A 15,383-nucleotide genomic window follows, 5' to 3' on the forward strand; every position below is an offset into this window, starting at 1 on the left:
AACTATAAGAGTGAAAGAGAAGAGATAGAAGAAATACAAGGAGAGAAAGGGGAAGGAAAACAGTGAACAAGAAGAGAAGTGAGCGGCGAAGAGGGGGGGGGTGGGGGGAGTAGACGGTTTGGGACCAATTGTTTGAGAGAGAATATATAAGAGAGTAGTTTTTTTAGGATTTGACTATACAATGCTAATTATTTGGGGCTATCTTTTCCAAACCTAATATAAGGCAAAACAATCGCCAATTCCTGTTATGGGTTGTCATAGGATACCAATTTTGCTTTCCATATCGGTGATACCTCCTTTTTTTAAGTAATCTACACAGTATCCCACTGAAAATGCTAGTTAACTCCATATACCTTTGAAATATTTATATTACCTTGTATACCAACTTTATAAAAGTTTATTACTTTTAAACTTTTAATATCATTATATGCCATTAAATAAATCACATCTTTTAAGGAACTAAATTATCTCTCAACCAACTTAATAAATCTCTTAAAATACTCCATCATCCCACATTTTAAGAAATTAGAATTATACATGTTCACCAAAAAGTCCAAACCCTAGCAATTTCTCTATGAAGTCCTCCATAATTGTTTTATCCTCTTTCATCTATGTAATCAAAAGAAAAATAAAATAAGATGAAAATGTTCAAATTAGGGATATAATATCTAAACTAAAATAAAATATTAGAATATGCTATTCAAACCAATACATCACAATATCCTAATGAAAAATACAATATTCAAATCAAACAACTATAATATTCTAATTTGGAATACAATATTCAAATCGAACATAACACAATATTCTAATGTGTAATATTATATTCAAATTAAACATACGATAATATTCTAATTTTGAATATAGTATTCAAATCAAATATACCACACTATTCTAATTTGGAATATAGTATTCAAACCAGATTTTTTAAATTAAAAAATTATAAAATATTTGGTTTCATATTGTATTCCAAATTAAAATATTGTTTGAATATTGCATTCCAAATTAGAATATTATAGTGTGTTCGGTTTGAATACTGTGTTCCAAATTATAATATTATGGTATATTTAGTTTGAATGTTGTATTCCAAATTAGATTATTATAGTATTTGTATAATATATTACAAATTAAAATATTATGGTATATTTACTTTGAATAATATATTCTAAATTAGATTACTGTGATATGCTTGGTTTAGATATTATACTTGTCATTAGAATATTGTGATATATTCGATTTGAATTGTATTCCAAATTAGAATATTGTGGTATGTTCATAATATATGGGAAGATTTGAAAGTATAGAGTATACAATATCACAGGAAGTTCTGATGGAAAATAGGAATATGGTTTAATTAGGAGATATGTGAATCTCAAAATTCACTGAGTACACGTTTCAATAATAAAGGCTACATTTAAGGGATATTATCCCCTTATTAATAATGGTTGTTACACGCATAAGATTCTCTATCAAGATATGCGATGTAATTCCTTTATGGATATACAATGTAACTTTCATAATTAAGGCATAGTGAGTAAAAGTTTTTATAGAGGGGTATACGACGTTAAAACCCCTTTTCTTTAGATAAATAAAATCCATCTTGTTGGTGTTGTTAGGGCCAGAGGCAAAACTAGCCTTATTATTACATCGGGTTCAACTGAATCTATAACTTTCGACGTGAAATATAAATTTAATGGGCTCGTGTAATGTCTCTTAAGAAATGATATTACATGCAACTTTTCTTTCTCATAACGAATAATCTTGTGGATCTACGTAGAGGAGAGATGGTGGTACGCTACACAATCGCTCAAGTTGAATTTCATGTGTGCAATAGTATTTCACTAGTTTATTTGAATATGCTTTTAATTATTTTTCTTTTTATCTAGTTAATATTATTTTTTTTCCTTGAAGATGAGGGTATACGTAATTACAAAAAGAATAAAAAACGATTTATTTGTCAATTACCATAGAAAATAATTGATTTTGTGCGGAGTTAAAATTTTGTGTAAGGACATTCAAAGTATAAAGAAGTAAACAGATGAAAAAACTTAAGAGATACATCTACTATTTTTACATACAAAAATAATTTTAACATTATATATAAAATATAATTTCTAGCAAAATGAACCCCCTTGTGGCCCTTAACTCCGCCCCTAAATGTGAATTCTACTTATATGGATGGTTGATTCACAAAAAGGAATAGTTGATGAGGTTACTTGGTAAAAAGAAAAACTCAACCCTTTTACTGCTAAAAAAAAGATGACATTTGGTGGATGTCACAATAATTGGTCTTTTTTTTTTTTTTTTGAAATCCCTCCCAGATTAAGAGGATATATAGTGTTTTTACACTTTCCCGTAACTTGAACACAGGACCTAACGGTCGTGGGTGAAGGTGATTTGAAGACTCTGACCTAGAAAAAAATACTAGGAAAAGCTGTAGATGTGATAATTTTTTCATTTATATTAATCCATTGTATTAGCTTGAAATAATGCTGTTTAATTCAGCATTACATTTCTGAGGAGAAAAATAATTCTTTTTCCAATCTTTTCTACAACGTACTTGTACTCAACCACCCCATAAAAAGGAAAACAGAAAAGAAGAAAAACAGAAGCTTTTGCAGATGATGCTTAAGACAAATGTTAGTAGTTTTAAAAGTTCTGAAAACAAGAAAAGGACCAACAAGATAAGGAGCCATTTGTAATGAAAAGATGTAAATATGAGGAAAGAGAGGAGGAAATTTAAAAGGACAAGTGCAAGCTAAAATTATTGAAGTGTTGTTTTAAGGTACAGTACAGACATTTGTTTCACTAATAGAATACATTTGGATATTCAGTAGGCAAACTAACAACATGGGACCAGAGTCACCAGACTTTATTCTTGATCAGTTTTTTAGCCACTTTATATCCAAATATCAGAAGTGCAGTCACCACCAGGATACCTCATTTCATGAGCCAAGGATGGACCATCAGGTTCTGCTCCAAAATCAACGAAAAATCTCGGGTTTATAGCAAGGCCACCTTTCTCAGTGTCAACGTCGATTTGTAATATGTGACCTCCTTTCTCCAATAGCTCGGGGTAGAATTGGCGGTCCCATGTACTAAACAATGAGTTTGTAGCGTACAAACGCTTCCCGTCTAGACTCAACTGTATCATCTGAGGTCCCCCTCTCAACCGATGTCCCTGAAAGTAATTCACGAGGTCATTTATTTGATTGTGCACGTGAATCAAAAACAACACTCGGGACAAAGGGGTAGATATAAACAATCTAAGATAATAAAAACAACCATATTTGAATTCCGCAATGAAATTGAGAAGTAAACAACAACAACTCAGTATAATGAGGTCTGGGAAGGGTAGTGCGTACGCATACCTTACCTCTACCCTATGGGATAGAGAGGCTGTTTACTATAGACCCTCGGCACAAGAAGATGAAAAGAGAAAATAGAACAGTAACATCAACAGAGGCCAAAAAGATAGAGTCAGAAAAATGAATGGAAAAAGCAATATCAATAAACAGTAACAATGGCAAGGTACTAGGAAACCGGAGCGGAAAAATACTATGAACAGAGACTTGAGAAGTAAGCAAAATGCTAAAACTTGACTAAATGAATTCATATTTTCCTGATATAAGTAGTGAATTTGGAAGCAGCATATCATATGTTTTTGAGCAAGGGAGAATCTGAAACATGTCATTTGCGGAAGCATTACTATCACTATAAAGGTGTAATTTTCAATACTAATTACCTGGACTTCTGGGACATCCACTTGGTATGTTGAACCATCTTCAGCCTCAGCAAGTACAGAGTTTCCTTTTTGAAACACTCCTCCAACAAATACTTGGCCAGTCAACTTAGGATTGGCAGGATCTTTGATATTGTACTGTCTAATGTCACCATGTAGCCAGTTTGCCAGGTATAGAAAACGATCGTCAAGAGAGATCAGAAAGTCAGTAATAAGACCAGGCATTTCTGGAAGAATCCAGTTCTGCACCTTCACCGGTTTTACCGCGATTGCTATCTCATGACCCCACGAGCCATCTGGATTCTTGAAAAATCGCACCATGTTACTGGTCAAAGCACACCCGACGTACCCAATCGCTTCAGATGGATTATGCAGGAACCTAACCTATAGATGATATAAGGAAAATGGATATATTTATGTAATTCAGCAGGATAAATCATGGCGCAAAGTTACAAAGGGAGAACATGGGAGTTTGATTACCTCTAGCGGCAGGAGCCCTGTGTTTCCAAGATCCAATGTCTGTTTTAGTTCACCACCAGGCCATGTGTAGACATGCAAATGCCGACCATAAAGTCCATCAGTAACATGCTGGAGGTTGAAACCTTTCGTGAAAGCGGATGGAGCTCCCCAAGAGGAACTGATCATGGTGTTATGTCGAGGCTGGTACCAGAAGTCATAACCAAAGAGCGGACTATGCCCTGGTTTTTCCCATCTAAGATATAAGAAAAACGTCAAAATCTGCTTTTGCTTAGGCATTGAGCATAGTCTACTTTCACTAAAACTACAGAACTTCAGATTTCCTTAATAAACCGTCAAGAGGACAGGAACTGAAAGTTAAGGACAAAATAGCATCGTTTCTGTTCTTCCTTAGATGTAGAGACTCTTGTAATTTTCTTGTTCTTAACTACTAGGTTGGATTTTAAAGATAACCATCGGCGAGAGACCAAGGCGAGTGGATACAAACAAAACTGATAGAGGTAATTCAGCTCGCAAGAGAGTACAAACTATACAGTACCTTCCTTTCACGTTAAAGTCTGAATCAAGAAGAAGAAATCCGCTCCCCTCGGCGTTTCCATCTTTATCTCCAAGACATGACACCAGTATCTCACCAGAAGCAAGGCAGTGAGCGGTGTGAGGGAACGCTAATCCTGTCTTTTGGATCACATCATCTGGCTGAACAACTTTATACAAACTGGGAGCCCTTGGATCCTTTTGCGTGTCGATTGCATAAATGCGTCCTGATCTGCAATAATTAAGATTTATAGAAAAGCTTGAATATCAAATAAGTTGCATATAGTCATCAAAATGGATTCTTTTTTTTCTCAGGAACATTATAGGCGAGTCGAAAAGCTAAAGTTTCCCTGCCTTCACATAAATATTCACATGGAATAGAAGGATCAAACAAAGACTCACATTGATGATGATACAACAACAACTACGTCTCAGACTCATACATTGACACAAACAACTCACATTACTGATACAACAACAACAACTACGCCTCAGTCCCAAACATTGACAAAAACAACTCACATTGATGATACAAGAGGGTTATTATAAAAACATAGCACCATCCACAAGTTCAAATTTTATAATCACGGAAATTGTTTTGAGCTAAATTTAGCACAACTTGAGACCTTGGAACTGATGACTAAAGATCAATCACAAAACATAACAGCAGAGATATTGTTCTTACATAAGTGAAGGCAGGACGAGATATCGTCGAGCAGCTGAAGGATCACGATAACAAGAACTGCAAGAATTCCAACCAGAATGATGCAATTCATCACCCTCATAAGGCATAGACAGCCTATGGATTACTTTGGAATAAGATGGTGAATTAGGATCTACATCTACCGTAGCTAAGTAGTCAGATTTTCCCCTTCCTGTACCTGTAGAAATTAACCATATAATCAGAGGTGAATTAACTATTTAAACTTTATAGGTAACGTCTTTAACATCTAGTAGTATAATTTAGTGGAGTGTGAAGAACACTTAATGATTTTTAAAAGAATATCACAATAACACTCAAGATTTCCCTTTGGCCCACAAAAGACAGATTTCTTTTAGCAATCATAATCTTACAATAAATTTCCAGAGCAAAGTTTATCTCTTCCCCTGCTCTCCCAACCTCCCCCCTCCAAAACCCCCAAAAGGGTATCAGAAAAACAAAGAAAGAACCATACTTTATCAGCAAAAGAAAAGATAAATATTCCAATTTTCAACTAGTTTTACTTCAAAAATAAAATAAAGAAAGTGAAAACCCCTCAAATTTATCCACTTTACAGAAAAACATCCACCCCTCAAAGCAAAAAAATCTCATTTTTCATTAACTAATTTCAAGAAAAAAACACAAAACTGCCCCTAGTAAGATTATAGCTTGTGATGTATGGATTAGGCAGACGTCGAGGTTGAAACCTAAACAAAAACTGTTATATAAAGGAGCAAGTTAATCATTATCTCGAGTTTCGAACCATGAGCCACTAGCCTACGGAAATTTCTCCGTTATCTAAAAAACACAAAATCTATATATACAAAAAGAGAAACAAATTACCTGTATAAATACAGGTGACATAAATTAAAGATTCTTTAAGACCAGCCATAGCTTCAAGTGGAGAAGCATAACCAGGTCCTTTTTTGCAACATCCATTAATCTCCACCGTGCCATGCTGCATCACCTCCACATCCGTCGCCATTTTCTCGCCGGAAAAATGTGAATTTACAAAAATATTCAGATCAGAAAAAGACGACAAATAGTGTGATAATAAGACTTTTGACCTCTAACTACAAAGGTTATACATATATATAGGGAAACCAAACACGTTGGAGTCTTAGGACTAGTTACTATGTTCACGGCTATGCAGCGTTTTGTCTGTATATAGACGAGATAATACTCTATATACATCCTGATATTGCCAGATTATTTTTTCTTCCTGCCAGAAAAAAAATGCCCGAATATTTGGTAATATTTTCCTGTAAATTATTTTTCATGTTTGGTTGGAGAATGAAAAATATTTTCATAAAATTAGCAAATTTGAATATTGTTTTGGTGAAATTTTTTGGTATTAAATATGATATACTAGTATCTGTATGTTGATTAAATAAGTGATATGATGTAGGAATTGGAAGTCATTTTCTTCTTTTAGTAGAAATTATTTCACTTGAAATGTAGTAATTATTATCAATAAAAAAATCATAAAATAAACTTATTTTCTAAAAAAAAATATTTTTTATCCTATCAATTATATACCAGACACACCCTTAGGATAACATGTAATAATATGGCATTATCACTTTTTGAATGTTGTGAGTTGTGACTGATACATGTCTAGGTGGAATGAATCAAATAGTATCGTGCTTATTTTTCTTTTTAAGTTTAGATGGCTTTTCGAATTTATTCTAGGTTAAGAAAATGTCAGAATTTTACTATCCTTTGATTTGTGTTGATTTCGGGGTAAATAATAGCGGAATCAGAATTTTTACTAAATATATTTAAAATATAAAAAAATAAATACATATAAAAATTAAGGGGGTCATCGTATTATAAATACACACTAAAATTGACCCATCGACGTGATGTATTTCTTACAACGAAAAGTGTGTTAATTGATTCCCTCGAACAAGTGTAGCTTCGCCGGGTGAGTATGAGTAGACTTATTGCAATGTGTCAGTGACACGGAAACAGAATTTTTATCAAAAGAATTATTAAAAAATACAAAGAAATTAAGGGGATTCAACAGCTTATAGTATCATGCTTATATAACTTTTAACCTTATATACATAGTATAATTTTTCAATAAAAGGGATTTGAAATCCCCTTACGGCTTTGATACTTATATTACGATACTAAATTGATAAATAAATTCTTGCACATATTTTGCTTTTGAATATATACAGCTTTAATGTGTATTATGTAATTTTCATGTTTTAATTTATCCTTTTTTTTAAGTATTAAAAATAAATAAGTCATGGGACGTACTCTCTGTGTTTTGGTGGGTCGTTTGGTACGCAGATTAAATTATCTCGGTATTATAATCCTTGGACTAATTTATTACACCTGGGAGGTGGAATAATATAATTTCAAGTTTGATGGGACAAGATGGGATAAGATAGGATATTCTGTATTAAGACTCACATTAAATTTATACTGTATACGGTCGAAATCGGGCATACCCGATTTCGTTGGCAGGGGAGTTGCCTCGAGAGTAACCTCATAATAGATCGGGCTCGAGCTCGAAGATAGAACATCACGCCTGGAGATCGAAGTGTTCATTGAGATCGAGGTCAGCAACAATCGAGATCAAGCATGACTGACTTCGAGTAAGGCGTAATAACGGAATGGCGAGATATCAGTAACCGGTCGAGGATCACGGCGAAAATCCCGGAGCAGATCAAATCAAAGGGGTTATTAGTACCAATCATGGGATCTACTTCCGTTATTAGAGTTGTATCTTATTTAGGATTCCTCTATTATATAAAGAGGGATCCCATTCACTTGTAAAGGGCAAATTATTATTTACTGATAAGAATATATACATACGCTGCTTTCTTTGTTTTACTTATTGTTCATCGATGTTTGTTCCATCCTCTACTGTTCTTATTAGCTAACCTCGAGACTATCTCGAATCGAGGTCGAGGCATTATTTGCAGACCTGTTTGATTTATTTTACTGTCCCATTTATCTATTCAATTTATTTTTTTTATCAATTGGTACTGGTTTAAATCACATATCCTTAAAACTACAATTTAAGTTTAATTATTACTCAATTTTTAGGATAAACAGTTTGGCGCCCACCGTGGGGCTAAGGATAATAGTGATTGTTCAGTACTGATTCTGGTAAAACACACTATTTTACGCTTGTCTTTGTCAAGTATCTTTGCTTTTAGATTAAAACATGTCAAACTCACAAAACGCATCCACACACGGTGACAATGGCCTCGGATTCCATGGTGAAAACGAAAATGTGATTGCTCCAGGAGTCGAGGTGCCATAGGCTAATTTCGGGGGAGCACCGGTTCCCAACCCAGCAATATCAGTTCGCACGTTGCTCTAAATGCGGACCTAGGCGCAGGTCTCGATGGGAATGTACGCAGAGAAGGCCGATCTAATGACCAAGGAACACAGGGCAGAGGAGACGAAGGAGTGAGTCTCTAAGTAATATTCGAGATGCTTCAGGCTCAGCAAACCGCTATAGCTCAGTTACAAAATCAACATAGAGCTTCGAATAGGGTCGGGCCGGAAATTACTCGTCGTACCGAGCCAGTACCGGAAAGGTTGAATGGTAACGAATCGGGGACTGATCCTGCGGTAATAAAAATGCTCGAGGAGCTCACCAAAAGAATTAAATCAGGGGAGAAGAGAATCGAAGCCAACGATAAAAAAAATGGAGATACACAACTCTCGAGTTGATCAGATACCGGGGGCACTGCCAATCTTGAAAGGGATAGATTCGAAAAAGTTTGTACAAAAGCTGTTTCCTCCAAGTGCGGCTCCGAAGCCTATTCCAAAAAAGTTTCGTATGCCAGACATACCCAAATATAATGGGACCACCGATCCCAACGAGCATGTTACTTCATATACATGCGCCATCAAGGATAACGATTTAGAAGATGATGAAATCGAATCTGTGCTGTTGAAAAAATTCGGAGAGACCCTTTCGAAGGGAGCAATGATTTAGTATCACAACCTGCCACCAAATTCCATTGACTCATTTGCCATGTTAGCAGATTCTTTTATAAAGGCACACGCCGGGGCCTTAAGGTCGCAACGAGAAAATCAAACCTTTTCAAGGTAAGACAAAGGGATAATGAAATGCTGAGGGAGTTCGTGTCTCAATTTCAAATGGAACGCATAGAGTTGCCACTGGTCACAGATGATTGGGCCGTTCAAGCTTTCACCTAAGGGTTGAACGAGCGGAGTTCGATAGCATCACATCAGTTGAAACAAAATTTGATCAAGTATCCAGTTGTAACTTGGGCAGATGTGCACAATCGATATCAATCAAAGATCAGGGTCGAGGACGACCAATTAGGAGCCCCTTCCGATTTAGTACATCCAAATAGGTTGGCAGTTAAAAACAAAAGGGACGTTGACAGGGAGCCAAGACCGAACAGAGACCGATATCAACCATATACCACAGATCAAAGGCACAATGGTTCAAGGCGCTATTCCGCCCGGAACGATCGAAGAAGTGATCGAGGACAGAATTCTCGGGGACTTATGAGCAAAAGTGGTTTTGACAAGTATGCTGATCCCACAGAGGCACCTCGGTTATTAGAATATAACTTTAGCATCGATGCATCGAGCATTGTATCGGCAATCAGAAGGATCAAAGATACTAGATGGCCCAGACCCATACAAACCGATCCTTCCCAAAGAAACCCAAATTTGATATGCAAGTATCATGGAACGCATGGTCACAAGACCGAGGACTGCAGACAATTAAGGGAGGAGATAGCTCATCTATTCAATGAGGGCCACATTCGAGAGTTCCTCAGCGATCGAGCCAAGAATCATTTCAGAGAAAGGGACGCCAATAGGAAAAATGAATAGGAGGAACCCCAATATGTCATTCATATAATCGTCGGTGGGGTCGACATTCCACAGGGACCCATATTCAAACGCATTAAGGTATCAATCACTAGGAAAAAATAAACCCGAGATTATGTGCCCGAAGGCACTTTATCATTCAACGACGAAGAAGCATAAGGCATTTCTCATCCCCACAATGACGCTCTGGTAATTTCTATCTTATTAAACAAATTTCAAGTTAAGCGTGTTTTAGTGGATCCAGGTAGCTCGGCGAATATCATCCGATCGAGGGTCATGGGGAGAAGCTCGGCCTACAAAATCAAATCATGCCCGCAGCTCGGGTCTTAAATGGCTTCAATATGGCCAGTGAAACAACTAAAGGGGAGATTATTCTACCGGTGAACGTGGCTAGAACCATTCAAGATACCAAGTTTCACGTAATCGAGGGCGACATGAGGTACAATGCCCTACTCGGAAGGCCTTGGATCCACAATATGAGGGCAGTCCCTTCGACTCTCTACCAAATGATGAAATTCTCGACGTCGGCCGGTGTAAAAATAGTATACGGAGAGCAACATGCTGCAAAGGAAATGTTTGCACTCGATGAGGTAACGCCGATATCGACACTATCAACCTCAGAAAGGTCGAGCATCAAAGGTAAATAGGAAGTCAAATAGCAATCACAGCCACTAGCCTCGACCAAATCAGGGAAGCGGGAGATAGAAGAAGAGGAGGACTTTCTGACCCCTCGAACTTTTATTGTTCCCGAAGATTCTGACGCCACCAAATCAACGATCGAAGAGCTAGAACAAGTTATATTGATCGAGTACCTGCCCGAGCGAAAGGTATACCTAGGAATGAGATTAACCCCCGAACTCAAGAAAAAGCTTATTCAATTTTTTATTGATAACATAGATTGTTTTGCTTGGTCCCATTTAGACATGACAGGGATCCCACCGGAGATAATGACGCATCGGCTAAGCCTGGACCCTAGGTTCAAACCGGTGAAGCAAAAGATAAGACCCCAGTCCGAGGTAAAGCACGCATTCATAAAGGACGAGGTAATTAAACTTCTCAAAATAGGGTCCATTCGGGAGGTGAAATATCCCGAATGGTTAGCCAATGTAGTTATAGTCCCTAAATAAGGGAACAAACTTAGAATGTGTGTAGATTAAGAATTTAAACAACGCGTGCCCCAAAGATTCTTTTCCACTGCCTAACATCGATCGCATGATCGATGCCATGACCGGCCACGAGATCCTTACTTTTCTCGATGCCTATTCCGGGTACAATTAAATCCAAATGAACCCGAAAGACCGAGAAAAGACTTCATTTATCACCAAGTATGGAATATATTATTATAATATAATGCCCTTCGGGATAAAAAATGCAGGAGCTACTTACTAACGCCTAGTAAATAAAATGTTCGAAGAACAAATAGGTAAATTAATGGAAGTTTATATTAATGACATGCTAGTTAAGTCCCTGCGCGCAGAGGACCATTTAGCTAATTTGCAGGAAACGTTCGAGATTTTAAGGAAATACAATATGAAACTCAACCCCGAGAAATATGCTTTCGAGGTCGGTTCGGGCAAGTTCCTTGGCTTCATGGTATCGAATCGGGGGATCGAGATCAACCCCGATAAAATCAAGGCCATCGAAGACATCACCATCGTGGACATGGTAAAAGTCGTGCTGAGGCTAACTGGACAGATAGCTGCCTTAGGCCTATTCATTTCGAGGTCATCGGATCGAAGCCACATATTTTTCTCTCTGCTCAAAAAGAAGAACAATTTCGCCTGGACCCCGGAATGCCAACAGGTATTAGAGGAATTGAAGTGATACCTATCGATTCCATCACTGCTTCACACTCCAAAGGCAGATGAGAAACTTTACTTGTACTTGGCAGTATCGAAAATCACGGTAAGTGGTGTCCTAGTTCGAGAAGGGCAAGGTACAAAATTTTTCGTTTATTATATAAGTCGAACCTTAGGAGAAGCAGAAACTAGATATCCACATTTGGAGAAATTGACACTTGCACTGATAAGCGCCTCTAGAAAGTTAAGACCATACTTTCAATGTCACCCCATATGCGTATTAACCACTTACCCACTTCGTAATATTTTGCACAATCCCGAACTATCGGGCCGATTGGCCAAATGGGCCGTCGAACTCAGTGGGTACGATATCGAATATCAACCCCGGACGGCCATCAAGTCTCAAATTTTAGCGGACTTCATGGACGATTTCACGCAAACCCTCGTACTCGAAGTCGAAAAGGAACTCTTGTTAAAATCGGGTATATCATCAGGGGTATGGACCCTTTTCATAGACGATGCTTCGAATGTGAAGGGGTTCGGGATAGGCATCGTTTTGAAGCTGCCCACGGGTAGCACTATTAGGCAATCTATCAAAACTTCTAGGTTGACTAACAATGAGGCCGAGTACGAGGCCATGATTGCAGGTCTCTAGCTAGCTAAAAGCTTGGGAGCAGAAGTCATTGAAGCCAAGTGTGACTCTTTACTGGTGGTGAACCAAGTAAACAAAACCTTCGAAGTTCGAGAGGATAGAATGCAAAGGTATTTGGACAAGCTGCAGGTAACCTTGCACCGTTTCAAGGAATGGACTTTATAGCACGTACCTCAAGAACAAAACAGTGAGGCCGATGCACTTACAAATTTAGGGTCATCGGTCGAGGAAGATGAGATCAGCTCGGGGACTGTCATTCAACTCTCGAGATCCGTAATCGAGGAAGGTCATGCCGAGATAAACTCTACAAGCTTAACCTGGGATTGGAGGAATAAATATATTGAATACTTGAAGAACGGAAAGCTCCCATCGGACCCTAAAGAGTCGAGGGCCCTACGAACCAGAGCTGCTCGATTCACATTGGCTGAAGATGAAACATTATACAGAAGGACATTCGATGGACCGTTGGCAGTATGCTTAGGACCAGGAGACACCGATTATGTTCTACGAGAGGTCCATGAAGGCACTTGTGGGAACCACTCCGGTGCCGAATCACTGACTCACAAAATCATTAGAGTAGGATACTACTAGGGTAGCATGGAAAAAGACACTAAGGAGTTTGTTCGAAAATGTGATAAATGTCAAAGGTTTGCACTGATGATCCATCAGCCCGGAGAACAACTTCATTCAGTCCTATCCCCATGGCCATTCATGAAATGAGGGATGGATATTGTTTGCCCTCTACCATCGGCCCCAAGTAAAGCCAAGTTCATTTTATTTATGACTGGCTATTTCTCTAAATGGGTTAAAGCACAGGCGTTCGAGAAAGTGAGAGAGAAAGAGGTTATAGACTTCATCTGGGATCATATTGTATGTCGATTTGGGATACCTACCGAAATAGTGTGTGACAATGGAAAAAAATTTATCAACAACAAAATGACAAAATTCCTCGAAGACCACAAAATAAAAAGGATATTATCAACGTCGTATCACCCTAGTGGGAACAGACCGGCTGAATCGACGAACAAGACTATCATTCAAAACCTAAAGAAAAGGTTGAACGACGCTAAGGGGAAATGGAGAGAGATTCTACCCTAAGTCTTTTGGGCATATCGAACAACATCAAAATCCAGTACGGGGTCGACCCCGTTCTCCTTAGTGTATGGCTTTGAAGCCTTGATTCCAATCGAAGTCGGGGAACCCAATGCCAGGTTTTGTCATACAACATAAGAGTCAAATCACGAGGCTATAAATACTAGCCTCGAATTATTGGATAAAAAATGAGAAGCCGCACTCGTTCGAATGGCTGCACAAAAGCAACGAATCGAAAGATACTACAATAGGAGAACCAACCCGCGCCACTTCAGAGTCGGGGACTTAGTCCTGAGGAAAGTCACCATCAACACTCGAGATCCTAATAAAGGGAAACTCGGCCCAAATTGGGAAGGACCCTACCAAGTCCTCGACATCATCGGAAAGGGATCTTATAAGCTCGGCACGATAGACGACGAACAACTGCCAAATAATTGGAACATATCGCTTCTCAAACGGTATTATTGCTAAGGTATGACTTTATTCCCTTTTTTCATTTATATATTCGACACTAACTCACTACAGGTGATCGATCGAATACATAGAAACCTTAGGTTTTAAAGCACGCGTTGCACTCTTTTTCCCTTAGATCGATTTTTGTTCCAAGTGGGTTTTTCCGGAAAGATTTTTAACGAGACAACAATTATGTGCTACCTGAGGACAATTCAATAGATCCAAGGTTTCTTTACAATCAACCTCGAATACTGGGGGGCATCAACCTCGGATGTTACACTTTCGAGGAAAATACTTCGTGTCAAAGGGTCTCGATAGAGAAACTTTGTAATGGGCCAAACGGTCGAATGAACCGTGTCCGTATAGATTAGTCTAGCCCCGATGGCAAAACATGTACGCATGTATAAATTATACAAAGAAGCATTCTTTTTATATCAAACATCTTGTGTCTCAAAGAAAAGTTTTTACTATACAAGTTCCATACTTATGATTTTATGAGAAATGGCTCAAGGGCCAAGTGTAAATATACCTCATACACTTGGGGACTGTTGTCGACGATCGACATATTCGAGTAATCTAAACTCGAATTCATAAGACCTCAAAGAGGCAGCCCTCGATCTATAGGCCAAGGCCATCATTCTCGGGGACTAACACTTCCAACAAGTTTGAAGTGTTATTGGGAAATAAGCCCAAGAGGCATACCCAAAGGCTACGGCCAAATTAAGGCGGCTCGGAGACGTCCGAATCCCACAATAAAAATAGGCCTTCGAATTCTTTGAAAAACCAGTTAAAAAAGGCTACCCTCGACAAGTAATCAAAAGGTCTTCGATAAAATCAGCCCTCGATAAACCTTAAGAGATATCAAATTATCTTAACACAAACGTGTTAAGGCACAAAAAACAAAAGGGTTTCAATCGACATCGAACCCTCAAAAAACCCCAATGGGTAAAAAATGCGTGTTAAGGCATAAAGAATTTCTTTACTAAGTCGTTTAAGCCGAAAAAGGGAAAAAATAGCCATTTTTCAGAGGCCATATCGGCCCTATCTAAAAAGCCTAAGGGCCAATACACTTAGGGTTCGAGATTTTGTTCTCAC

The 15,383-nt window shown here is 37.9% G+C and overlaps 1 protein-coding gene across 1 annotated transcript; it reads right to left on the reverse strand.

Moving 5' to 3' along the window:
• Positions 1–2,738: 2,738 nt before the first annotated feature.
• On the reverse strand, positions 2,739–6,563 carry LOC104086854 (selenium-binding protein 1-like). The gene is made up of 6 exons (XM_070185646.1): positions 6,297–6,563; positions 5,439–5,634; positions 4,758–4,985; positions 4,223–4,454; positions 3,746–4,126; positions 2,739–3,181 (listed from the first exon to the last, which is right to left on the reverse strand). Exons 1-6 carry the CDS (start codon positions 6,436–6,438, stop codon positions 2,900–2,902), a joined length of 1,461 nt encoding a protein of 486 aa, XP_070041747.1. The 5' UTR covers positions 6,439–6,563; the 3' UTR covers positions 2,739–2,899.
• Between the last annotated feature and the right edge of the window lie 8,820 nt (positions 6,564–15,383).

This window comes from Nicotiana tomentosiformis, chromosome 9 (genome assembly GCF_000390325.3).
Source record: "Nicotiana tomentosiformis chromosome 9, ASM39032v3, whole genome shotgun sequence".
Taxonomy (NCBI): Eukaryota; Viridiplantae; Streptophyta; class Magnoliopsida; order Solanales; family Solanaceae; genus Nicotiana; species Nicotiana tomentosiformis.